A 25,270-nucleotide genomic window follows, 5' to 3' on the forward strand; every position below is an offset into this window, starting at 1 on the left:
GAATCATTGAAATGTCCCCTGCAGGTCATGAGGCACGAAAACTCAAGCATTCTGGAGCTAGATGGGAAAGAAGTGTCTGAATTCACCCCCTCTAAACCTCGGGAGAAATGGCTGCGCAAGAGGACTCATGTCAAGATCAGGGTGGGCATCAGATCTCTAAAAGATGTCAGTTTCAGAATGCTTTGGAGCTCCGTCTGCATTAAATAGACAAAAACTGTTCTTCAACATGTGTCTTTCTTTCACTCCTTTGACAGAATGTGACTGCCAACCACCGGGTGAACGATGCTGTGTTCACTGAGGACAGCCAGCAGGTCGTGACAGGTCGTTTTATGTATGGCCCTCTGGACATGGTCACTTTGGCTGGGGAGAAGGTGACCACACTTTTGTCATCGCGAAGAGCAGCACAGCCTCATGTCAGGAAGGCCTGTGTGATTTGAGTCTGTCCTTATTTATTGCATTAAACAGTTACGTTTGTTTCCTCCGCAGGTTGACCTCCACATCATGACCCAGCCTCCATCAGGAGAATGGGTGTACTACAACACAGAGGTGACCAACAGCAGCGGCCGTGTGTCTTTTATCCTCCCAGAGGACAAGCGTCTGGGCATCGGAGTCTACCCGGTCAAAATGGTCGTCAGGTGAGATGAGCTTGATACCCATTTGATGCCAAACACAGTCTTTCTTTATGTGATTGTTCAAGATTTCTATGCAGGAAGCCTGTTTTCTGTTTTCTTGTGAGCTCACTTTGTTTTTGTGTTTTTCTCTGTTTTCTTACACTGTTCTTGTTATTCTCTAGGGGCGACCACACATTTGCAGACAGCTACCTGACAGTTATCCCACGTGGTACAGAGTTTGTGGTGTTCAGCATTGATGGTTCATTTGCTGCCAGTGTATCAATAATGGGCAGTGATCCCAAAGTGCGGGCAGGAGCTGTGGACGTTGTCAGGTACCTAGTCGCTCTCCCTGTGCTTCTCTTTTCTTTTTATTCAGATTGAAGTTCATAAGCTTGTGGTATTTATGTTTGGGTATTTTCTGCTGTTTCTCGTCATTGCAGGCACTGGCAGGATTTAGGCTATTTGATCATCTATGTGACTGGACGTCCAGACATGCAGAAGCAGCGGGTGGTGGCTTGGTTGTCTCAGCACAACTTCCCTCATGGCATTGTCTCCTTCTGTGATGGCCTGGTGCACGACCCGCTCAGACACAAAGCTAACTTCCTCAAGTCCCTGACGGAGGTTAGACTGGAGGGAGGGTCTTGATCTTGAAAATATCACATTTTTAAAGGGGAGAAACAAAAACAACAATGCTGACATTGTGTTACAATGTAAAATACTTTCTGCCTTGTTAAGACAAATACAGTGCCCAACAGTTCTCCTCTGATTCCAGGCTCACTTGAAGATTTTCGCCGGCTATGGGTCAACAAAAGACATCTCAGTCTACACAGCCATTGGCCTCCCTCCTTCACAGATTTACATTGTCGGCAGGCCCTCTAAGAAGATGCAGCACCAGTGCCAGGTATTATTTGTTTTTTGAATCATAATTACATTTCAAAAAAAGCTCAAGTAAATGTCCAAACACCCATGAAATCTATTTGATATGTGACACTGGTCTGTTCTCTAATGCTCCTGCTCCTCTGATCCTCAACAGTTCATCACAGAGGGATATGCAGCTCATTTGTCCCAGCTGGAGTACAACCACCGTTCTCGACCAGCCAAGTCCAGCACTGCGCGCATGGTGCTACGTAAAGGCAGCTTCGGCCTGGGTGCAAACAGCGACTTCCTGAGAAAGAGGAACCACTTGTTGCGCACCATCTCCTCTCAGCCAGCCCCGAGTTCCCCAACGGGCAGTATCCACAGCAGACCAGAGCGCACACAGAGCCAGTCAGACAGCGAGCGTCTGGAACGGGAGCGGCTGGAGCGCTCGCACAGCCACAGCCAGGGAGCGACCCAGCGCAGCATGAGCATCACGGCGAGCTGCTGGGGTCGCAGCAGCAGCACCAAGCTGGAGCCAGGAGTTTTCAGCCCAAAATGAAATTAGACAGAAAATATGAGAGTTTCCACTGCTGAGGAAAAGACACGTGGCATAAAGATAAATGCAAAGAGTGAGAAACAGTTGGCTGGCACCAGATGGGTAAATACCACGAGGAAGATCCGGTGCTACAAACCACTCTTTATAAAAAAAAAAAACCTAACCCCAGACACATTCAACACAATTATGTATGGACAGAGGCTGTGGCTATATTCATAGCAAAACACTGACACAGCAGACATTTCAAGAAGCATTCTCCTGAACCAGGAACATGCACTCAACCAGATGTAGTTAATATTGTAGGGATCCAGACTTTTTCTACTGTTTATTCAATATTTGTCAGTCTTGAATACAAGTTCCTTTTTCCTCCTCCAACAGGCTTTTAGATTGGAGATGGTTCCAGACAAAAGCACCCCCATGCTGTATTCTGCAGCAAACAACACAGCGTTTTTACCGACAGCTTGTATCAGGTCCGTATGCTGATACGGCTGTGTAACTGACTAATGTGGCCAATGCAAGCACAACAATTACTACAGACGCAAACTCTGCGTAATAGTTCTAAAGCTTTGTATGTGATAATCAGGTACGTTCTCGTCTGAAAGCAGAGCTGAGAGTCAGGTGAAGTTGGACTGAATGTGTTTCTTGTTTTGGTGTAAACATACAAAGAAACAACCATCAAGCCAAAATTAATCTTTGTTATATTTTTTTTTTTATGGAAAAACTCAGTAATTTATTAACAATACAGAACAATGATTTGGTGATTTGTAAACCAACTAGAAATTATCTGATCAAGAGCTACTACTTGCAGCATAAACAACATCGGACTGAATAATGTTAACCACAGTCCGGTTTGGCTTTTATGGTCGGCCCTTCATTCAAATAGCACATGAAGCAAACTGCGAAATTTCCCTTTAACTATGGTTGCAGCTGAAACCATTACTGGGTTTTTCATCACACCATACTGTGCTGCTGTACCTTCCTGAATAAGTAATGCCTGACTCAACTATAGGAAAAACTTCTACTCCTGTACGGTAAATGTGCCAAAGTAAACGGTATTGACTGATATGCTGTATATGAACAGAGGGGGAACGATTTGGGTCTCCTGTGTAAAAAATGGAATAGACTGTGTAAGTATGTAGTTGAATGCCTTAACAAGGCTTGTACATAATTGTTACATTACAGTGCAGATCTGGTATCTGGTCCACTGAGGACCAGCTTCAAGTGTCTTCTTTACTCTGGGGGTAAAAACCAACTCATTCAGGATAGACTTTATTGATTGATGATGATAATTATTGTTATTTAAGATTAGGTAGATATTTTAAAGCGTATTGATTTTGTGAACAAAAATGTGTTTTAAGATTACTTTAGCTATGTTGTGTATTTTGTTTTCTTCAAACTTCAGTTGCAGCAGCCAAAACTCAGAGGTCTTTGCCTGGCACAGTATTGTATTTTTATGATTTTATCTTGCAGATCATCGCAGAGTTGTATCAACAGAACAGCTATCTTGTGACATATATTGTACGTTTGTTCTTAACTATTTTGGAGATTCAGGATATGGCTTCTCTCTGGGTATCCTAAGCTGTAAATGAGGCATTGAATGTGCTCATAGATAATCCTCCTTAGGTTAAGGCCTCTTTTTCTGTTATACTGCGCCTTTAGAGGATTAAAATGTAAATTCTGTACAATATTCTGTCGAACGTAGGAACACCGAGCTAAGACTTGCTTTATGCTGTTGGCAATTTATTTCTAAAATGGGTAAAATTTTGTGATTTATTCATTCAAATGATGTTTAGTTAGCAGACTGCAATGGACCAATATGGGCACAAATGTAAGGGGAAACGTGCAATATTATTTAGCCGCACCACCGGATCAAACTGACTGTTGAGGAAATGTCACTGTGCAGTGACAATCAGTTAAAGGCACATATTGTACAGATGCCAAATTGCAGAGGGGATCTCAACATGGTGACCCAAACGCATACATTTTACAAAGTAGATTTCTCACAATAAAAGTGCCACTGACCTGACGATGGTTTGGAATATTAGTTGGTTTTCTCCTGTTGAAACACACGCTCAGCCTTTGTTTTTTTATGATGTTTCCATCACATCACGGAGGCATCTCGAGCACCCACTTAACATTTAAAAGTCAGCACTCAGTTGCCACATCATTAGATGCACCTGGCTTAGAAATAATGCAGTTTAATATAGCTTCCCTGCACTAAAACCGGCCTTTGTGAAGGCTATAATGTTGAGTTTCTGTTGGGACTCTTCAGAGGTGTCTATTTAAATTAATGGTCATTATGGAGGCTGCAGTTTGTGCTGATGTGGAATTGTATTGTCTTGCACAGAGATGTGTTTCTAACATTTTGCCCACTACAATGGGGGAAGACGGAGTTCAAAGATACTCTTAATCCAGACTGTTCCTTATTATCCCAGTAAAGGATGCTGTAGATCTTAATGTACCACTCTGCATTTTGACTTTGTCAAGATTTAGCTTCAAGCCACGACTCTTACGAAAGCTGCTGGTTAAAGAATGGTTGTTTGTACATTCATAGTAATGAATCAAAAGGACCGGCGATGCTGGAATACATGCACTCATCCAGCGTTGGCAACTACTGAACCATGTTCCCTGACCTGAATTGCCTGGATACTAAAAATCCAGAGAATGTAAAGATGAAGCGGCGCTCTGTGAAGTTTGGATACCTCTGGGCAGACAATCGCTTCGATTCTGCTACCGACACACACATTACCAGAGGCCTTACATTTCCCTTCTCTGCCTTACGTTGACCATTGTGTTGCAAGGCCTATAATGAGCGAACTAACTCCACGGAGAAGGATAAACTGTTTGTGTAGACTTGACTTTGGGGAAATAGCAAAAGGCCATATTTTCTTAAAAGACTGGTTTATTTTACCTTTAATGGAGAAATTGATTTGACATATTTCCCCAACATTAGGTGATCCATCGCTGTCTCTAGTTCTGTTCTCCAGGTTAATGCAATGCCACAACTGTTAGCTTTCCCAGGCTGTATATATAAAAAATGAATTGGTAAGTCATGCTTAGAAAGTATTTGAATTGTACAGGGTGTGTATCTTGTAGGTTTTGGATAACTTCATTTAATCCATTCCCTTGTGTTTTTATGTACAGTGTATAAAGAACATATAAAGAACAACTGAGTTATTGTGGCCTTTTTTAACACTAATATTAATATTATCATGAATGAGTACCATATACCACTACATGAGTGCCATGTTTCAGATTAAAGACAATTTCATCAGAGAACAGGAATTATTTAGACACAGACTTTGTTTTGCTCGGATCAGTTCACACAAATGGAGATTTATTTAGAGAACAAAAGGGAAAGAAAATGTGACGTGTGAAGGTGAGACAACATCTGCAAGTGGGTGTAAAGTACGTGGCCAAAATCCACTTTAAGCAGACATTATGCAATACAGTTTACATCAAATAAAGAAACCATCTGCAGTCACGACTCCTAAATACCAAAGACACTGAATCCAGCGTTTATTTAGGAAATAATCCTTATTTAAATTTACATACTGAAATGCTTTGAAGCATGAACAAAATAAAAAGGCATGAATCAGTGTAAACACACATTGGATGTGCTCTTGCTCTTCAGTTGACTCAACACATTAAAATCCAGAACTCATCTGTTTCGCTTCTCCTTTTTGATCAGCATAAATTTAAGAAGGCAAATCAACAGGAGATGATAGCTTTTATCTGGTTTACATCAAGATGACGTGTCCCTCTTTCACTGTACTTGGTACATTCACAACCATTCAGTTCAGTCACAGGTAAATCGTTGATATAAAACGCATACAATGCACGCATTTTAATCCATATTCATTTTAGCATAATGACAGTGATATCTTCTACCTGTTGATTCCCAGTTTTCTCTGGAAGGCATTCCCGTCTCCCTTGGTCGCTTGCTATGGGATGAATGGATCACTGTTAACCATATGGTAACAGTATGTTCCTTTCACAAAGTAATATTTTAATGTTTTTCTCTTTTACCTTGTTGATGTCTTTGTGTTTCTCTCTGCTGACGATCTCCTCTATGATCTCTCCCTCTCCTCTCACCAATCTAGAAGAAAGCAGAAAAGGGAAAAAAAAAAAAAAAAAAAAAAAAAAATGTGAGCGCATCGTTCCTTTCAACTCACCTGTGAAGGATTGTAAACTACAGTGTGCCCCGCAGAGCCGTCTTACCTGGTGCGTCCTGTTACAGGGTCCACCACCCTGCGGATCACGCTCTGCCTGGCCTCGTACTCCTCTTTGGTGAGAGGCCTCTTGGTGGAGAGACGGGCCTTCTGCTCATCTGTCATGACTGCAGTGGAAAGCGGAGCATTACGCAATGAATGCAACTTGTGCAGTTTGGAAATTAAATACCTGGGTGACAATGGCTCTAAAGAATACAGGACTGGAGCAAAGTGACTAAAATAACCAGATATTGTTCTTGGGATGAATATCAGGGTTGGGATTCATGACAATATATTTTGGCACAATGTTTGTACTGATGTTGTTCTTCAGTCAATTGTGGGCAACGCTTCAATTTAGTGCAAATGGGTGCTTTGTGCGACTGAACTGCAACTGAACTTTTAGATCATGTTTGCAACAAGTACATTCACAGGTATTTAATCTCCTCAATGTCAACTCCATGAAATCGATCCTGTCATATACTGTACGGCCCCCAACTACTGTTTTACCTACACTGTTCTTTTCCCTCTCCTCTCACCTCAACCGATCGAGGCAGATGGCTGCCCATCTCCGAGTCCGGTTCTGTCCGAGTTGTCTTCCAGCTGTTGCTCATGTGGGGAATTGTTTAATTGTTGGGTTCCTCTCTATATTCCTGTAAGGTTAGGTGACTCGAGATGATTTGCAGGGTTTTCCCTGCCATTATCACACTTGGGCGACAAAGTGTTTTTTCAAAGCATCTGAGCCAAAAATAGGGTAAAAAAAAACAAACTATTCTGAGTGCTGACTATAGGAGGAGAAGTTCAAAATCATTCACTCTAAGCTTTGTTTTACCAATGTGAAGTGATTATTATTTTCAATAGCACAATAATACTTTTTTTTTTCCAATATAACAATAATAGTCCAATATTATGTGAAAAGTCATAGTTTAGTCACTGACCATCTAAGCCCTCCAGAAACCTGCAAAAAAAACAACTACTGATAATGATAACCATCAGATATGAAAATAAGATCCTACATCTGATTTGTCATTTTAATCTGAAACCCTTCAGATTGTGCTCTTTCAAATCCAAACCATCATTCAGTCACAGAAACATGGCGACCAGTCCTGTTAAAACAGCTGATTTAAACCCCCACCTGGCCCGAGCTCCACCGCCCCCTCATCACTCTGCCACACCTCCAGGTAAAATGGAGGTTTCTCTGCTGGACTAGTGGACGGTGGCTGCGCCTGCGGCTGTGCCTGCGGCTGCAGCTGCGTCTGCGCCTGCGCCTCCTTCCTCTTCTTCTTCTCCTTCTTCTTCTCCTTCTTCTTCTTCTTCTTCTCCTCCTTCTCCTTCTTTTTCTTCAACTTCTTCTCCTTTTTCCTCTCCTTCGTCAGCTTTGCCTTTTGCTTCTTCAGCTTCTTTTTCTTGGCTTTGCTCTTCTTTCTCTTTGTCCTCTCATCGCTGGACGAGGATGAAGACGGCGAGGAGGAAGAGCTACTGGATGATGAAGAGGAGGAGCGTCTTCTGCGCTTCTTGTTCTGTGTTTTCTCATCTGAGGGAAAAACAGAGAAAATGTCCGACAGACTTTTAGCGATGACACTTTTCTCCTTTGGTCAAAACTGGTTAACTGCATGAAAAAAAAGTCCTCACCTCGGCTCTTGTGTTTCGAAGATCGGCTTTGACTTCTGCTACTGGAGGAAGACGACGACGATGATGATGATGAAGATGAAGAAGAAGAGGATCGTCTCCGTTTCTTCTTTTTCTCGTGTGTTTTCTGTCTGTCAGCTCTGTCGGATGATCTGCTGCGATCCATCACTAAAGAGCGACACTGAAAAGTTGTTTCAGGATCACGGTGAGCAGCGACTGTTTGGCTGGTTTTTTACGGAAGTGTGTCCGTCTGAGAGTTTCTTCCGTCCACATCGGGACATGATTTAGGTTCCTAGTTCCTACTTTAGTATACCCGACATATGCTCTGTGATAGGGGACAATTTAGAAATATTATAAAAAGATGAGATGTGTTGGACTTGGGCTGCTGCTAGTATAAAGCCAATATGTGTCAGCCCTGTGCGATTCTGTGCTAGGTTATGTTTACAATAATACAACATATATATATATATATATATATATATATATATGCCATATCATATTACTTATATATAGGTCGTATTATCAACTACTAATCTTAAGGTGTAGACAAAAGGCTGTGTATGTAAATGAGAGTGAAACTGCTTGGTCAAACCAAAAGGTCACAGGAGGAGGTCTGCAACCTGTGGGGTCACATACTGTTGTTCTTTGAGGCATTAACAGGAACAGACAGCTGTCTGGAGGACTCCAGGGGGTGAAGGAAGACAACCACCACCTCCACCAACCAACAAAGGACACATCAATACACATGACTTTTTGGTGTCTGGACTATAAGAAGACTGGGTGAGGGAAAGTCAGGAGATCAGACTTCGTGAACTGACACATACTCTGTTGCGGTCAGGGGAAACATAGTCTGGACCCAGAGCTCTGTAAACTGGTTATTCTGCTGCTGTTAAATAAATATCTTGAAGCCTGACATATTCTCCTATTGCCTCATTAAAGAACACGCAGGACTGGGGGCTGACACATATTGGCTTTGTACTAGCATGAGCCCAAGTCCTTCCTCAAAGAACAACAGTATGTGACCCCATAGGTTGCCGACCCCCTCCTGTGACCTTTTGGTTTGGCACAGTACTTTCACTCTCATTCACAAACACAGCCTTTTGTCCTTCATTCACAGCCTTTCATCTACACCTTCATTCACAAACACAGCCTTTCCTCTACCCCTTAGGATTAATAGTTGATCATACGACCTATATATAATTAATATGATATGGCATACATATATGTTGTATTATTGTAAACATAACCTAGCACAGAATCGCACAGATGTTATAATTTTATATAATAATTAATAAAACAGTTACAAATAACAATATTGTTAATATGAAGTAAGATAAATTACATAAGTATAAAGTTCTCATTATGCAGAATTGCCTCTTCACTTCACTTCTTACTTTAAATTTAGCCTACATGGAAATGCCTATTTCATATTGTAAAAAAAAAACGCCAATACATTTATCGGCTTATTTTGATGTTAAGTATGCAAAATGATTACATCGTATCCAAGGATGTGGTGCTATTTGCTGAAGTGTCATGTGCACACAGGCATGAGCACGCTCATTTATAAGGTTGCATTAATTCTTGTGGAAACTTTACCTACAATATTCAATAATGTAGACTAGATATTTCAGGCTACTATATTGATTCCAATTACAGCAGGTTCTTATAGATGTTTCACAATAAAATTATATACATTTATTTTAAATCTAATTTTTATTGATTCTTGACATAGCCATGCTCGGACAATGACAAATGCCCAAATGGGAGAAACTGCTTCGCTGCGAACAATAAAATAATTAGAGATGAGATCCATACAAAATCCAGTGAAGTCAAACCTCAACTCCCATTTCTTACCACAGGTCATCGCTAGACACCTATGGTACAGATACCTCCAAGAGAACTAAACAGGGTGACCTGTTAGCTGAGGGGTTAGTGCACGTGCCATATGAACGCAAATGAGGTCCCTAGTTAGATTACAGGCCAGACCTTTACTTCATGTCATGTCTCTGCTCTATTTCCCCATCTGTCCTCTCAATCTTTACTGCTACTGTCTAATAAAAATAGGCAAAATGGCCAAAAAGAGAGAGAACTAAATGGAAAGAAAAATAAAAGGAATGAAAAAGAACCAAAGGGGTCAACTCCTCTATTGTTCAGGTTGAATGAGGACAATGTTGAGGCAAATTTTAAATAAAAAGGCCACCAGATCTTATCAACAGATGAAAGAAAGCCACTGTGGGATTGTCTAACCTTTGATGGTGAAGGGTGAAGGTCTGTCCCAAACCAGTTCCAAGAGTGTCCAATATTCAGGTCACACTCAACCATTAATATTGTTATCCCAGTCTCGTAGTTTCATTTGATTTGACAGTGCACAGATGAGGATCAACGAGAGAACATATTTGTAATATTTATTCAAAAGTTTTTACAAAGGCAATTGTGAATCTTTAAAGCTTGTATATAGATAAAATACTTGTTCCTGATGTTAGCCCTTATCACTCTTCGTACATAAGGCTAAACTAACTGAAAGAAATAAAAGAGACAGGCCTCCGTGACTGCTCACCAGCTTCGAGTTAAATACTGTCACCTGTCTTCATTCATGTTTAAATATTGTGTAACTTTTGCAAATAAATAAAACAATCTCAAAATTCCTTAAAACCCCACAGAAGTACATTGGAAATGATAAATACTGAAGTTCATGTTACATAAGACACGCAGCTGCATGAGTGAATGTAACAGTCTAAACATGGCTGGACTTGAAGTTAGGAAAGGTAAAGATGTCTGCAGAAAGAGAGACTTAGAGCTATCATCTTTCCAGTCCGTGTGCAAGGGGAGCTCGTCAGGTCCCTCCTTGTAAAAAATTAAGATTAAAAAACAGAGTGGGTGGCGGTATTGAAGGAGGGCTGGAATGTGTCAATGCTGCTTGGATTTGATCTGGACCATTAGGATGCAGCAGCCATGCGAATTCTCTCCGGGGGAAACAGCAGGACGTTCTTAGCTGCTTTGATAGTGTTCTTCATGAGCATCGCCACAGTCATGGGTCCAACACCTCCAGGCACAGGGGTGATGAATCCCGCCTTCTGTCTCACACCTAAACATGGACAGAAAGAGTGGGATGTCAGAGATGTCCGAGATGCCAAGCGTGGCCCTGCAGAAATACGATCGTGTACGCTTTCCTGCCATACCTTCAAAATCCACGTCTCCAACCAGTCTGCTTTTTCCTGTGATGGGATCCTGCACTCTGTTTATTCCAACATCAATCACTGCTGCTCCCTCTTTGATCATGTCTGCGGTAATCAGGTTCGGGATGCCTGAGAGTTCAGTAACGCGCACACAGTACAGTTAGACAACAGAGGCAATTCAGTCCAATCAAGAAAAAAATTAAAGCGGTTCAGTCACTGTCAAATACAAACAGACAAACAGTGACACAAACCTGCAGCAGCCACAATGATGTCAGCGATTTTAGTGTGTTGGCGAAGTTGATCCTTTGGAGTGTAACGGTGAGAGATGGTGACTGTGGCATCGCCTGACAACAGAGCAGAAGGGTTAGTGTGCAAACTCAAACTCTCCTTGTCTAATACATCGCACATGATCAGACATTCCCGCACACACAAGTCATAACCTACCTCCGGGCCTCTCGTGACGGCCGTCCGTATGCAGTAACATGGCGATGGGCATGCCCACGTTCTTGGACCGTCCTGCAACCACGACATTCTTTCCAAGAGTGGGAATGCCTGGACGGAAGAAAAAAAAAAAATGTGGAAATTGAATTCTGTTTGTTTAGCAGCGTCTTAATCCCGAGAGGAGGTTAAGTGATCGCTCCGTTTACCTGTGCGTTTAATAATTTCCCAGACTCCCCACGGAGTGGCAGGAAGCATGGCGGACTGATCCAGGCACATGCGACCCACATTAACTACGTGGAAGCCATCCACGTCCTTGGTAGGAGATACTGCATTGCAGATCGTACGCTCATCGATGTGGTCTGTCAGAAAATAAAAACAGGTTACAGTCAGGGCAACTTGAACCGAAACTTTTCGATCTTGTCTAACGCAAACGAGACCCACTACAGATGCATGATTCGCCGTATTCATTCAGCTCGGTTCTCTTTTCCAGTTTTTCCTGTACCTGGCAGAGGAAGCTGGATCAGCAAGCCGTCCACACGATGGTCTGCATTGAGTTTGTAGATCAAGTCCATTAACTCCTCTTCACTGATGTCTGAATGCTTGAGAATCGTCTCGCTTGAGATTCCTGTGGGTGGTCAAAGTGAGAAAACAACTCATAAAAGAAAATACTTGGATTTTTTTTTTTTTTTCATTTGGGGTTGTGTGTCGTTTTCCACGTACCGACATCAGCTGCAGCCCGTGTCTTGTTGAGGACGTAGGAGTGACTAGCTGGGTTGTCTCCTATGAGAACGACACTCAGGTGGGGTCTCTTGTGACCGGCTAAAACCCATTTCTCCACATCGGCCCGGGCCTCCTCCCGAATCTGCCGTGCCAGTTTCTTTCCTGAGATGACCACCGCCTCTTGCCTGAGAACAAATAATCAATAACTTACATTTTAACGAAGCTGTGATTCTGCTAATATTCAAGCAAGGACATAAATTAATCAAATGAACCGCTTACTCATTAAGTATGTATAAACTCTGTACACAGCCACAGTTTTATACTGAAAACTCACCTGATATGATCATTGAAAACTAAGCCAAGAAAATTCTTTGGACTTGACTATGTGAATAATCTGTACAACAGTAATCTAAACCCACTCATCGACTGGACAAGATGGTCCGTTTGACTGCAGCTGAACGAGGCGTTTGACACCAGAAACCACGCAGCCGGGTCAAGCATTACTTCCAGCCTCTAAAATTAGCCACAGCACGTCTCCACCTGACTGAGCCATATGCTTTATGAGCACTTTCACTATTACAGTATTTGAAATTACTGTAAATTGGTAGAAACAAGCAAAGAAAAGCAGTTTCTATGTACAAGCATTATAAAAAAGTAGCTGGTGGTTAAAACTGATGTACAGCATTCATGACTCTACAGACTGCTTCCCTACAGCTTTGTCCACATTTAAAAGCCCAAAGTTGCTTCTCCGTTATATAACAACAAACAGAGAGCAGTGGCTGATAACTGAAGAGTAATGAGCCATCAATAGTGATGTAACCGTTACTGTTATTCTGCCAAAACTAATTAAACCTCAAAAGAAAACATATCAAGTGTTTGGGCACATTGGGGTGACACGGGGCCAGTGTACCAGGTCCCAGAGGAAATGTGTCGAGATTGCAGGGCAGAGTGAGCCGCTTGTACAAATTCTCACGAGTTCTACTGAAGGAAAATCTCTCTTTTTAAACGCATGATCACATCAATAGTTCGTGTTAAATGTGACCCACTGTGGAGGAGAGCTGACTTATTTTCACGTTTTTCCTTTCTTTTGTTATGGTTGCATTTCCATTCAGGTCATTATTCTGTACATGTTATGTTTGCAGAAATCTTCTATAAATGAAACTGCCTTTTTGTTGTCTCACAGTAATGTGATTATTACAGAACTAATTTGGTAATGTTGTGATAACTTGTGCATAACAGGTTTTTGTTAATTATTTATCTTGTGCCTTTGAATGCAGATCATGTGCAGGAGCCACGAGGTTTGGTGTTTTAGGCTTCTGTGCAACATTAGTTAATTACATGCATTACAGTCATGGGGCTTCATGCTGCACTCAGCACGTTTTCCATAAATACCTGCACGGGATGCAAATTTGGCGCCTGTATGACGGCATTGATGACTGATAGGCTGTCTGTAGCATAACACGGAGTCGTTTTTCTATTTTGATTGATCGCATACAACATATGGATGTATTTGCCTTATGTGCAGACCGAAACCTCGATCTCCTGCTGAAACCTGGTCCTTAAGCCACAGGGTGCAAGTCCTCAGACCGATTTCATCAGCCAACCGCGGCTGCAATGTTACCGGCATAACGCTAGGGGCGCACATCAACGCGATCAACTGCGGACATTTAGTACATTCAAACCAAATAAAAACCCTTAAGGCTAATACCAAAGACATGATCTCACATGTCGTAAACAAAATGTTGTTAAACCTACTCAGATTGTGGCAAATAAATGGTGGACTCACCTCGAGGCGGACGTGTGCAGTTTACAGACTTGATGCTGGGACTGTTGGCACAGTTTCCTGAGAGTCCTGACCGCTGCCATTTCTGACTGACTGACACTGGTTGGCCGAGCTGAGAGCAGAGGAGACACCACCGCAGGTTATTAATTGTACTAGCACCCGGCCCGCCTGACAGAGGGTCTGTGAAGGAGGAAGAGGAGGAGCGAGGCTTTAAAACCGCCCCCCTCCTCCTCCCCACTCCTACGTCACGTACAGTGCCTGCGTCACTGATATCTGCTGCCACACCTCTGCTGCATATATTATCTGTATTTTTCCAATGAGACGAACAGCAGCTGCAGGGGGCTCTGTCTATTTACTTCAAAACAAGTAAAAGTACTCTTTTAAAAATTTTACATTAAGTTGCAGAACTATTATAAGTAAAAAAAAAAAAAAAAAAAAAAAAAAAAAAAAAAAAATACTGTCAATTAAGTAGTTTTTCCGACGTTTGAATGGGTAACGTGTTTTTAGGCTCAGTTTTAATATTCAATCTACAAAGTAAGTAAGTGGCTGGAAATAAAAGTAGCGGACTCAAAAGTACCTCTGAAATGTAGCGGTATTGAAGAATATATTATAAAAATAAAAAAATGAACAAGTACCTCATAATTACACTTAAAAGTATAATACTTGAATAAATATATGTTGAAACTTGACTAAGAAGTGAAATTGGAAATAATAAATAAGATCAAATACTCCATTGGGTCTTGTTTTCAGAATTCAGGAACAAATACAGAAATGTTGTCAGAAAAATATATGTAAAGTATCAAAAGTATTCACTCAGGAAGAATGGTTCCAGTCAGAGTAATTTTATATTATTGGATTATTGTTTATGACACGTTAACATTTAAGCAGCACTTCGTTTTTTGAAGTGTGTCTAATTTTCTATATATACACTGTTGGGAGGCTTAATGTACCCTATTTTATGACAATGTTCTTTTTCATAATGCTCACCATAGTTTTTAATCTATCACAAAGAAGGATATACTGTGGAGTAAAAAATAAAACATTTGTCTCTGATGTGCCGTGGAGCAGAAATATTAGGTAGTATGTATTGAAATACTTTTACATGTATGAAATGAAACAGAACTTTATTTATAATTTATGGGATTAGAATATAAACTAAAATACCTAAGGAGCTGTAACTAAAATACATAAGGTATTTTGTTTTATGTAGAACATTATATTTGCCATAATAAATTTGTAAGTGATCAAATTATTAGAAACTCATAGCCCCACAGCGATCCTGGAGTGTTGGAGGCCCTTAGGTTTCCGGGGCCCTCTTTTGCCCAGTTGATGATCCAACCTCGCTGTCCAACTCAAATGATGACTGCCAATTTATACATATATATTATTTATTTGCTCTCAGTCTATGCGGACACATTTTTGCCTCAGATACTCTGAACATTAAAACATGTTGTGTTTGTTACAAAATAATTAATAGTAAGCCTAAATAAAAATACCTTTGCAAAAAAAAAAGTTTCACAGTAATTAGAGCATTAAATAAATGAAAATACATTTTCGAATTTGATCAATGATTAAATATTATTTTTAAACACTATTATTAGTAGTTTGGTTATAGCGCCACTTTGGGGAGTGGTCATACCTGTATACGGCCTGCAGGGGGCGACAGTCTGCTTGCGGAGAGGCTGTGGCTCCCCGACAGAGGAAGAGCCACTGTGGGTGCAGTCCATGTTAGCCGAAACGTTGCTATTAGCAGGCTGCGCTGACAAGTGACTCGTTGTTTGTGATTCTCAAAACACATTTCTGTTTACCAAACCAACGACGGGAGCTGTAATCGAGGCTCTCCAAAGACTGCTTCGTCAAGATGAGCTTCCTGTTGTGAGTAAAGTTAACGAGCAGTTGCTAAGTTACAGCTTTTGCGGTTAAACGTTAGCTGCGCGTCTGCGAAGTTCCATCAAGGGAAGTAAACTTGAAACAAGACGAGGCGAAACCATCTCTAAACTATCTGCTCACCTCTTTTAAAACAAGCCTAGTCAGTGTAGGGCGAAGTCTTGTCTCGTGTAGGATTATCATACGTCGACGAAATCGTATCTGTGACCTTTGTTTATTTATAGTTACCTCGCAGTCGGACTTAACTTTTCAACTAACTTGGCTCGCCTGGTGATCGACGCGACTTCACGGGTGGTTGACGTGTGTTGTTTCTGGTATTTTGGTCAGATAAGACCAGACACGGTACCCTTTCTCATCGTGCACGCTTTTGCTGTCTTAACCTCGTTAGGAGGTTTCCAAATGTCGAGCTAATTAACTTCCGTTTTTTTTTTTTACGTTTTTTTTTTTAAACACTAATACCGTGATACTGTCTTATTTCCTGTCAGTCGCACCAAGTGTGGATCCGCGATCACTTGGTTATAACACAGATTGTGAAGTCAGGCTCCTGTCACTGTGAAAACGAATCAAAACAGATGTTTTTGATTTGAACATCGGTGTGACAAATGTAGTGGTGGAGGACATTATACGACTGAAGTGCAGCACCTAAGTCAAATCATTGTGGAGAGCATCAAATTCACTAAATGAGTTTTCAGTCCTTTAGCAGGTTTAGTCTTTAGATTTTTGGGTATAGTTTGTTTATTTATTTATTTATTTTTTGCTTTAGCTTTAGCAGAATTATATAAATGTATGACATGGAAATAATCATGTAAAGTAAGAAATACCTCAAATTTGTACTTAAGCACTCTACTTGAGTAAATGTACTTAGTTACATTCCTCCACTGGACCAATGTGACGATGATTGCACATCACGAGTGTCGATTGATTCAGCAAAAAGTCCATAGAAATTCACCATGAAGCCTGCTGATTGCACAAACCAGACCTCGTGAGGAGAAGTGTCAGCTCCTGTACATGCCTTTTAAAAATGTCCAGCAGGGCCATATCCCAATATCATAAATTTGCTTCAAGGGGGTTTCAATCTGTACATAGTACAACTCCCTCTCCCCCAAAAGACCCTTTAACAGGAAACAAATGAGAGAAACCTCAGGAGTAACATCTGGACAGGTATCCCTCTACCATGACAGACATTTGATAGGTGTGTGTACAGAAGAGCAATAGTAGATTAACAATATAGACACTTGAGATAACAAAATTCTTGAATGTAAATTTATGAAGAATTTGATCTAGCAGGACGTCAAATAGTGCTGGGCGAAATATCAATGTTTTATTGTTTTGTGATATGAAAGATAATATCGTGTTTGCCTTTGAGTTTCGTAATATTGTTATATGACATAATTTGTGTCTTTTCCTGGTTTATTAGGCAGAATTACAGTTAAGTGATTTAATTTTCTGAACTTACCAGACTCTTCTAGCTGTTGTATTATTTGTCTTTACGCACTGAGTCATATTTTTGTAAATATTTTGGGAAATCACCAATAGTCATCCCTGCAATATCATTTCAATATTGATTTTGGGGTATTTGGTCAGAAATATTGTGATATTTGATTTTGTCCATATCGCCCAGGCCTTCCAGGTGTCATCAAACAGACAAGGCCTGTGTCACATTGCCACCATGAAGACCTGCATAGAAGACACACACAGAGCAGACACAGTTCTCCTTTGTTGACACACAGTTTCTTAGGTCCATATTTATTTCCTTTGCAGTGGCAATCGCTCATCTAAGACCTTCAAGCCGAAGAAGAACATCCCAGAGGGCTCCCACCAGTATGAGCTGCTGAAACACGCTGAAGCAACACTGGGCAGCGGAAACCTGAGACAGGCTGTCATGCTGCCGGAGGGAGAGGATCTCAATGAATGGATTGCTGTCAACAGTGAGTGAATGGATACAATAAACTGACACACCTAGTATACAAGTAACTGTTTAAATTATTTTGCCTTACGCCACTGTTAAAATGAAACATAAATAATCCTTGTGCAGGGGCTGAGTATTTGAACCACACTGTGGTGTGAAAAGAGGTAGATAGGTAAATTATTGGTTGCAGCATTAAAACTGTTCACAAAGTAATAGTAGCCTGCATATACAGTATACATGGTTGGCAATATTTCAAGACACCATATTGACATTATTCACAGACACTGAATTGGGAAAACCCCGTCGCTGCTTTACATCTATTTATTTATGGCTGTCGAGGGTGCGTACTAACATTTTGATTTGAACCTGCGGTTGAAGTATTAGTAATATTTCATCATTATGATGAGCATTATTTAAAGACAAGAAAGATGACAGTTTACCCTTTCCTTCAGCGGTGGATTTCTTCAACCAAATCAACATGCTGTACGGCACCATCACTGAGTTCTGCACTGAGACCAGCTGCTCTGTGATGTCTGCAGGACCGAGGTAACAGCAAACATCTTCCTTTTCATGCACACAGCTTCTAATTTTTCTAATTTATTTATTTGGTTCCTTGTGTTGTGCATGCTGGTCCACTGTCACACTGTCATAGCTTACTGGGACACTTGAACAGAGCAGAGGTGTGTGTATTATTATAAGTAACACGTGTGCTTTACTTTTAGCTGTGACAAAAAGCCTTGTGTACACATACTTCCTGTAAAAAGTGTTGTTTGATGTTTTATAAAACATGAATGCGGCTTTCTTTTAAACATAAAGGCACATTGCGATGCTGCAAAAAAGCAACTCTTTAAATGAGAGTCACACTTTAAATGTTTATGTGTTTGGAGCCAAAATCATTGTTTTTGCTTGAAGAGAGATTCATGCCCCCTGAAACTTAATTTCTGTTTTCAACCAAGTATGAAATAAAGGTAAAATCAGCTGAGTCTATTTTAATTGATTGAAGAGAGGCAAGCACAGTCCCACACAGAAAGAAATCTCAACAGACACCGTCAATTCTTGTATTAGTTAAGACGCAACCAAAATGTATAGTAACATCAAGCCTTGAGAACTGAACTCAATTGTGTACACATTCTCTGACTTATCAACTTCACATTATTTCAGAACTAGGAAATTGATCTATATCAAGGAATCACACTAACGATTCAGATTAGGAATGGTAGAGACAGTCGAAGCAAAATAAATTAAAATAGATCATCTGAGCAAAAACAGGAATTCAACTTTGCATGTGGTCCGTGTAGAAGCTGTTTAGTTCGAATCTAGATTTGGCACTTCCTCTATCCTCGCTCGTGCTAAGACTGTTTGTGTTCAGTCTGTAATCAGGAGGAAGAGACAAGGATTCACTTCCTATTGACAAAGCAAATAATATGTCTGTAAATGCTTTTGTATTTCCCACACTCTGTTCTTTTTTTAGCTTCTCTGCTTCCAAATTATGTTTTCACGTCCTTACAGAGAGGCATGATGAGTGACATGTGTTTTCATATGAATGTCATATGAAGAGCTTTCATGCACATGTCTTCTATGTAACTCCCGTAACTAATGAATCAAGTCAATAAAATAAGCGGTGCCAATTGATTCTGTTCCTCCTCTGTAGATATGAGTATCACTGGGCTGATGGCACCAATATTAAAAAGCCCATCAAATGCTCTGCGCCCAAGTACATTGACTACTTGATGACCTGGGTGCAGGATCAGCTGGACGATGAGACACTTTTCCCCTCCAAGATTGGTGAGTTTTTTTTTGTGGAATTTTTTTGTTTCCAGTAAACTAATTTGCAGTTAACATGTTTAATGGTGATTTTGGTTGCACCTTTTGTAGAAGCGTTTTACACAGAGGGGGATAAAACCCAACGCAATACAGGCTGTAGTCACATTATTCTCCCACAGACCCAAGTAACTGTATACATCCCATTTATTTAGTTTTTATAATGTCTTTTAACACAGAAAACCAACAGTTCAACTGTTTTTGAATCTACTTTTAGCCTTTGAGAATTACATTATCTGTTTTCTATACTTGTGAAAAAGATCAAATACTAGACAAACCTGTAAGTTCTTGAGCTTGGCACTTAGAGGGCAGCAATCTATCAGTTTTACATCAATATAGCTTTTAAGTAATACTAAATATACAGACAGTCACCTGACTTTAGGCCAACTGAAGAGCAGACTGATGGCAAAAATACCTCAAGACAAACAAGAAGTGAAGGTAACAGATGTCAGAGACTGACAGCAAAGTGTTTGATACCAAATACTAAATCTTTTTGGAAAGTGTAGATAATGAGCTCACAATTGTAGGGAACCACGCAAGAAGTCACAATCAGAGCTTTGCAGAGGACACTCGGGCTGGAACGCCAGCTCATGCAATAAAGCTGGCAGATCAGAACCGTTAAAGTGGTCCTGCCTCTTTCTAGGTATTTTTGCTTGTTCGTTTCCTACATTTAAGTATTTTAACTTTAAGTTTATGTGAACTTGACCAATTTCATTTGATCTTCTAAAATTGGAAAACTACATATAAAAGGATAACAATTCCTACACTGCCCATCTTCCTTTATGTAAATGTGATACCAACACATTAAATTGTAAGGGCTCTCAGCGCAATTCCAGGGTCTTTGGTAGTTTCAGACAAATGCAGTGCCCTCCTTGTTTAAATATCAAATGGACTTGCACCCATCTGAGAACTCATGGATGTATTGGTCCTGAAATGATGTGTATTGAGGCACATAGTTGGTGCTATTTTGAAGCAGCAGAAGGCAATCATGCGATTGACCAAAGAAAAAACGAACTCAGCCTGGTCAATGTCATAGTATTTTAATGTTAAAATAGTAATATGCACCGACGTAGGCGGGTGCCAAACGTATTGATATTCTCCTTGTTGCACAGGGACATGAAACAGGGCACAAATATGCAAAGGATTAAAGATAAAAAGATTACAGCGTGAAAGTGTATCATTGGGTACCTCAATCTGCTCAGTCTGTGTATAAGCGGATCTGTTTCCTCTAGAGAAAAGTGTTGTTTACTTCTACTTGGTGAACCCACCGCTATAATGGTTCAGGCACACCCAGCTTTTAAAGGGAACGGGAGACGACACTGTCATTGGTTTATTCCATGTTGCACCTAAAACACACCATATTAAATAAAGAGACTTGGAACAACCCCTTTGAACCATGCACCTTACTTTCAAATTAACTGTTGTTAAACAAGTAAAAGTGGTCTTGGACTTCTCCTGAATGCACTTTTGCCACAGGCTTTAGACCATGCACTTAGATCGTTGAAATATATCTCTTCGTTGCATGATCATTGTGTGGACCACAGGGGGAAAACACAAGCAAAATATGTTGCAGTCCTGAAACCGACTGTGCTGCACCTCCACTCTGCAGGCCATGTTGAGTTTTATTTGTAGCTGTCTGTGTGTGGTTCTTCTGCAACTGTCCATACTAGCACTTAAATTTGCAATATCTCACTCTGATGTAGGCTGAAAGACATAGTGGACATTAAAACAGCACACACTGTTCTCTTGATATCAGCATTTTCCACCACTTTCTGTTTCACAGGAGTTCCCTTTCCCAAGAACTTCATGTCTGTGGCCAAAACCATCCTGAAGCGCCTGTTCAGGGTTTATGCTCACATCTATCATCAACATTTTGACTCTGTGATGCAGCTGCAGGAGGAGGCCCACCTCAACACCTCCTTCAAGCACTTCATTTTCTTTGTTCAGGTGAGATTATTGCACCACAGTATGAGGTTTGTGTCCAACGCCCCTTTCAGACATACACTGTAAGCCATATCTGCCAGTTTGATGTTATTGTCACGTTTGAAAAGGAGTCCCAAGCCAGTTTTCTGTAAAAGTTAGCTCAGTAATGTGCTTACTGAGGAAATTGTAACATTTTCTGTGTGAGTAAAAGCAACTATAAGATAAGGAAAACTTTATGTATATCAAAGTAGGACTACAAATGAAGCTTTAAATGCTGATCATTGTTCAGCTGATTGATCATTTTCGTATCAGCACGTGTAACTCTAAGGAGAAGCTTTGCCACTTGCACTTCTGTAGTTATAATGGCTTTACACTGGACCAACACTGAAAACGATTGATCAGCTCAATGTAAAAAACAAAATACAAGAACATCTTAAGAGGACATTGTGGTAAATGATCTCATGTTTCTTACATTCTAAATTACCCTGCACAATGCCTATTCTCCCGCTCTATCTAAATGCCAGTTACTGTGGTAGGACCGTGTCCCTCTCTGCAACAGTCCTGTCATGTTTGTACAGTCAACGATGACAGACCTAGAAATCAAAGCCAGAAAGCCATTAAATGAACGAACATTAAAACCCTGCAGTTTTCCTGATTATATGTCTTAAAAATATGTCTTGGAAAGGTTTTAACAGGATTTAATATGCAAGGAAAATGTTATGCATGTGGGATTTTATCAAATTTTTTAGCAGGGCAGGACAGTAAAGTAATCTTGACAACGATTACAAAAAAACACACCATCAATTACAGTAATACCGATAGACCACGTTGGATGTAGAGAGTATGAATTTATTGATTAAAAACAAATGTTTATTTGTTTAAGCTTCAGTCTTCAGTCTGACAATACTTCTTTAATTTGAAGCTAAATAGTTCCCTGTGGAGTTTTCTTGTAAACTAATAGGTTAACTTAATATTGAATATTGTTTTGAGCAAACTGGTCAATGCTGTCAGTGTGATGATGATTTAGCCTCTGGACACAACGGCCAGTATTTTGGTGGCTCTAGTGTAGCCAGCGGATATCCAGACCAAGACTTAGTCTTCAGTATCACTTGTCAGATTGTGAGAAGAAAAAAAAAAGTCCTAATTATGAAATATAAACATCACTGAGTAACCAGTCTGATATTGACTATGTTTTTTTTTTTTTTGTAGGAGTTCAACCTCATTGACAGGCGAGAGCTTGCTCCCTTGCAGGACTTGATTGAGAAGCTTGGATCCAAGGACAGATAGATGTTTCATCACGCATCTCCACTTAACAGTTTTTTCCTTCTTTCTCAGTCTCTGTGACCTCTTCTACCTCTGTGACTTTTAGCCTCTACTCTTAAACTCTGTGCCTTCTTCTTTGCAATTCCTTAATATTCTTACTGCGTTATTTCTTTTATTCCTTTCTGTTGTCTTGTATTTTGTCTTTGAGCCTTTTTTTTCCCCCATTTGATCCTTTCTAGATCATATAAAATAGTGTAGTGGAGTAAAAATATTTTTCCATAGGACTGTGGTTAATGACTCTGTAAGAGCAACCTACTGATTTTTTTTTTTTATATTGGACCAAGGACATTTGGAAGTTAAAGTGAAAAGCAGCTTTTCTTCTTTCAGAAGTTGATAGTGTTAGTTATCGATTCCTTTTTGTTAACTTTGAGCTTTTATAATTACAGTGACTGACCAAATATCCCAATCTTAGATCGTTGGCTGGACTGTCACAGTGGGGTCAGCCCTATAAACTAAAACTGCTGTCATGGAGTGACTGAGTGATAAAGTTACACCATTGGTCGGCCGACTGATTTTCAAATTAACAGCCCACGGGAGAGTAAAGATGGCAAGAAAGATAGTGACATGACAAAGGCCTTGGGTGTGCTTTTGTACCCGTAACAATACATTTCACAAAGGCAGGTATATAAATGCACCGGTGTACTGTATACTGGTTGTGTGCCTGATACCCAAATATGCTGACATGGCTCCTGTTGACACGCCTTTGTTCTTGCCCCACAAAAACCTCCATTATCAACTGCATATAGCTATTTCAGTTTGGTCATGCAATATTGTGTTTTGCACATTTTTTTTTTTATTAAAATAGTAATATGTGAGATATAGTTCTTACAGTGATACATTTTGCCTACTTTGAATCTATTATTTAGTTCTTATTAATAACCACTTAAAGCTTGTATAATGACCCTGTAAAGGACCTTTGTAGTATAAATGGTCCTGTCAACAGCAAAAATAGTTTAATGTGAATTTTTAGTTTTACTGTCATTTTAGTTCATTTCTATGGTGCCGATGAATTCTGGAACTCTTTTTATTTTTATTTTTTCCAATGCTGGTACTTGTTATTTCTTTTTATACTAAATATTTCCCCCTGGATTTGAAAATAGAGTAATAACTATTGCACCTGTAAACAATAAGTATAAGTGACCTGAGATGTATGTAGTTTTTTAAAGTCTTTATTATAATTTGGTGCATGTACAGTATAATTAGCATGGTCATTATCTGTGTTTATTCTGGCTACAACAGCAGGGCTGTTTGTACAGCCATTGTTTTAAAAACTCATGCAGCTAATGTTCCTGATGATTTTTTTTGTCTGGCAAAGTTTGATCAAGGGAATTGGTTCATAAACTGCTTAATGTTGGACCTCAAGTTATATCAGACAATCGTGTCGCCAATTATGATGGGTTAGATAACTTAAATGCATCACCAGGGAACTAAACAAGGGACTTAGTGGCAGCAGAGTGTTTATTTAATGATTTAACACTCTGTAAGAAAGACTGTTCTTATACTAAAAAAAAAAACAATGTGAAAAAGGGTTTGATTCACTTGAACTGCCATTTATTGACTTTTAGGGCCACAAATTGCTTGGCAAAAATATCAAGCCAGCAACAATTAAGTTGATAATCTATAGGCATGTCCAGTCATTACTTTCAATCTATATTCAATCACATATTTTTGAAATGTATTGCTTTTTTTCACAGTTTTATTTTGAAACTTTTGGCGTTGAGTTACATTTCATATTACATTGTGAAAGGTTGGTTTTACCTTTTGAATCAGAAATGGAACAAGGGCTTTGAAATTAATTAAAAGTGTTTATGGATTTACAACATAGGTCCAATCATGGGGTGGCCATTTGGTGGAGTTGCGTGGATGTATGTACCGTGTCCAAACATTTGCTGTAAATAAGATCAGTGTTTTATCTGAACAAAAACTGTGCCTTACAATAATGAAAATGTCTAATGTGACAGTATTGATAGATCAAAAACTCAATAAACTCTGAAAGGACAATGCTGTGTTGATTGTCATTTTGTCTGCTAGAGAGTGATTGGATCAGCAGTGAAGTATTGATCTTTGTATTTCCTTACACAAACAACACTCTTGACACAATGTTTTGAAATACATTTTAGATAGATCTAAAGATATTACATATACAGGTTTGTATTCTGTTTAATTGTATTGTCATTGTGAATTAACTTGTCTGCACAATAATGCAAACCCTTTGAAATTCCTTAAATTTGTTGAAAGATGCTGCAGTACGATTGACGTAAAAAAAAAAAAAAAAAAAAAAAAATCCATCCGGCAGCATTACACATGCAAATCGACAGAACGAGTAAAAGGCTGTACATCTTACAGTCTTTATTAAGTACACATACTTATTACTAGCTTTATAACGTTTCAAGAGGACGCCTGGACGTCACAGATTAATAAAAAA

General features: G+C 39.9%; 4 protein-coding genes across 9 annotated transcripts in view; 2 read left to right on the forward strand and 2 right to left on the reverse strand.

The window, feature by feature from the left end:
- LOC138191789 (membrane-associated phosphatidylinositol transfer protein 2-like) overlaps positions 1 to 5,351 on the forward strand; it is a 42,143-nt gene extending 36,792 nt beyond the window's left edge. For all 6 annotated transcript variants that reach the window (XM_069138796.1, XM_069138793.1, XM_069138791.1 and 3 more), the window contains 7 exons: positions 25 to 141; positions 255 to 371; positions 487 to 635; positions 794 to 943; positions 1,052 to 1,232; positions 1,384 to 1,512; positions 1,645 to 5,351. In XM_069138796.1, the coding sequence (XP_068994897.1) occupies positions 25 to 141; positions 255 to 371; positions 487 to 635; positions 794 to 943; positions 1,052 to 1,232; positions 1,384 to 1,512; positions 1,645 to 2,028 (1,227 nt within the window). In that variant the 3' untranslated portion in view covers positions 2,029 to 5,351. The remainder of the gene's footprint in view (positions 1 to 24; positions 142 to 254; positions 372 to 486; positions 636 to 793; positions 944 to 1,051; positions 1,233 to 1,383; positions 1,513 to 1,644) is intronic.
- On the reverse strand, positions 5,342 to 8,117 carry arl6ip4 (ADP-ribosylation factor-like 6 interacting protein 4). The gene is made up of 5 exons (XM_069138797.1): positions 7,866 to 8,117; positions 7,369 to 7,767; positions 6,247 to 6,364; positions 6,055 to 6,124; positions 5,342 to 5,969 (listed from the first exon to the last, which is right to left on the reverse strand). Exons 1-5 carry the CDS (start codon positions 8,026 to 8,028, stop codon positions 5,913 to 5,915), a joined length of 807 nt encoding a protein of 268 aa, XP_068994898.1. The 5' UTR covers positions 8,029 to 8,117; the 3' UTR covers positions 5,342 to 5,912.
- A 2,136-nt stretch (positions 8,118 to 10,253) lies between these two features.
- mthfd2 (methylenetetrahydrofolate dehydrogenase (NADP+ dependent) 2, methenyltetrahydrofolate cyclohydrolase) lies at positions 10,254 to 14,153 on the reverse strand. Its single transcript, XM_069138940.1, has 8 exons — positions 13,986 to 14,153; positions 12,200 to 12,384; positions 11,982 to 12,104; positions 11,686 to 11,838; positions 11,483 to 11,590; positions 11,290 to 11,382; positions 11,042 to 11,167; positions 10,254 to 10,947 (listed from the first exon to the last, which is right to left on the reverse strand). Exons 1-8 carry the CDS (start codon positions 14,063 to 14,065, stop codon positions 10,799 to 10,801), a joined length of 1,017 nt encoding a protein of 338 aa, XP_068995041.1. The 5' UTR covers positions 14,066 to 14,153; the 3' UTR covers positions 10,254 to 10,798.
- Positions 14,154 to 15,674: 1,521 nt separating this feature from the next.
- Positions 15,675 to 24,846, forward strand: mob1a (MOB kinase activator 1A). Its single transcript, XM_069138650.1, has 6 exons — positions 15,675 to 15,857; positions 17,631 to 17,797; positions 18,231 to 18,324; positions 19,430 to 19,563; positions 21,383 to 21,546; positions 22,732 to 24,846. The coding sequence occupies exons 1-6, from the start codon at positions 15,844 to 15,846 to the stop codon at positions 22,807 to 22,809; spliced, it is 651 nt and encodes a 216-aa protein (XP_068994751.1). The 5' UTR covers positions 15,675 to 15,843; the 3' UTR covers positions 22,810 to 24,846.
- The last annotated feature ends 424 nt before the right edge of the window (positions 24,847 to 25,270 follow it).

Source organism: Embiotoca jacksoni, unplaced genomic scaffold, assembly GCF_022577435.1.
Source record: "Embiotoca jacksoni isolate LCO1_2020_lvr unplaced genomic scaffold, fEmbJac1.0.p SCAF_8, whole genome shotgun sequence".
In the NCBI taxonomy this organism is placed as follows: Eukaryota; Metazoa; Chordata; class Actinopteri; family Embiotocidae; genus Embiotoca; species Embiotoca jacksoni.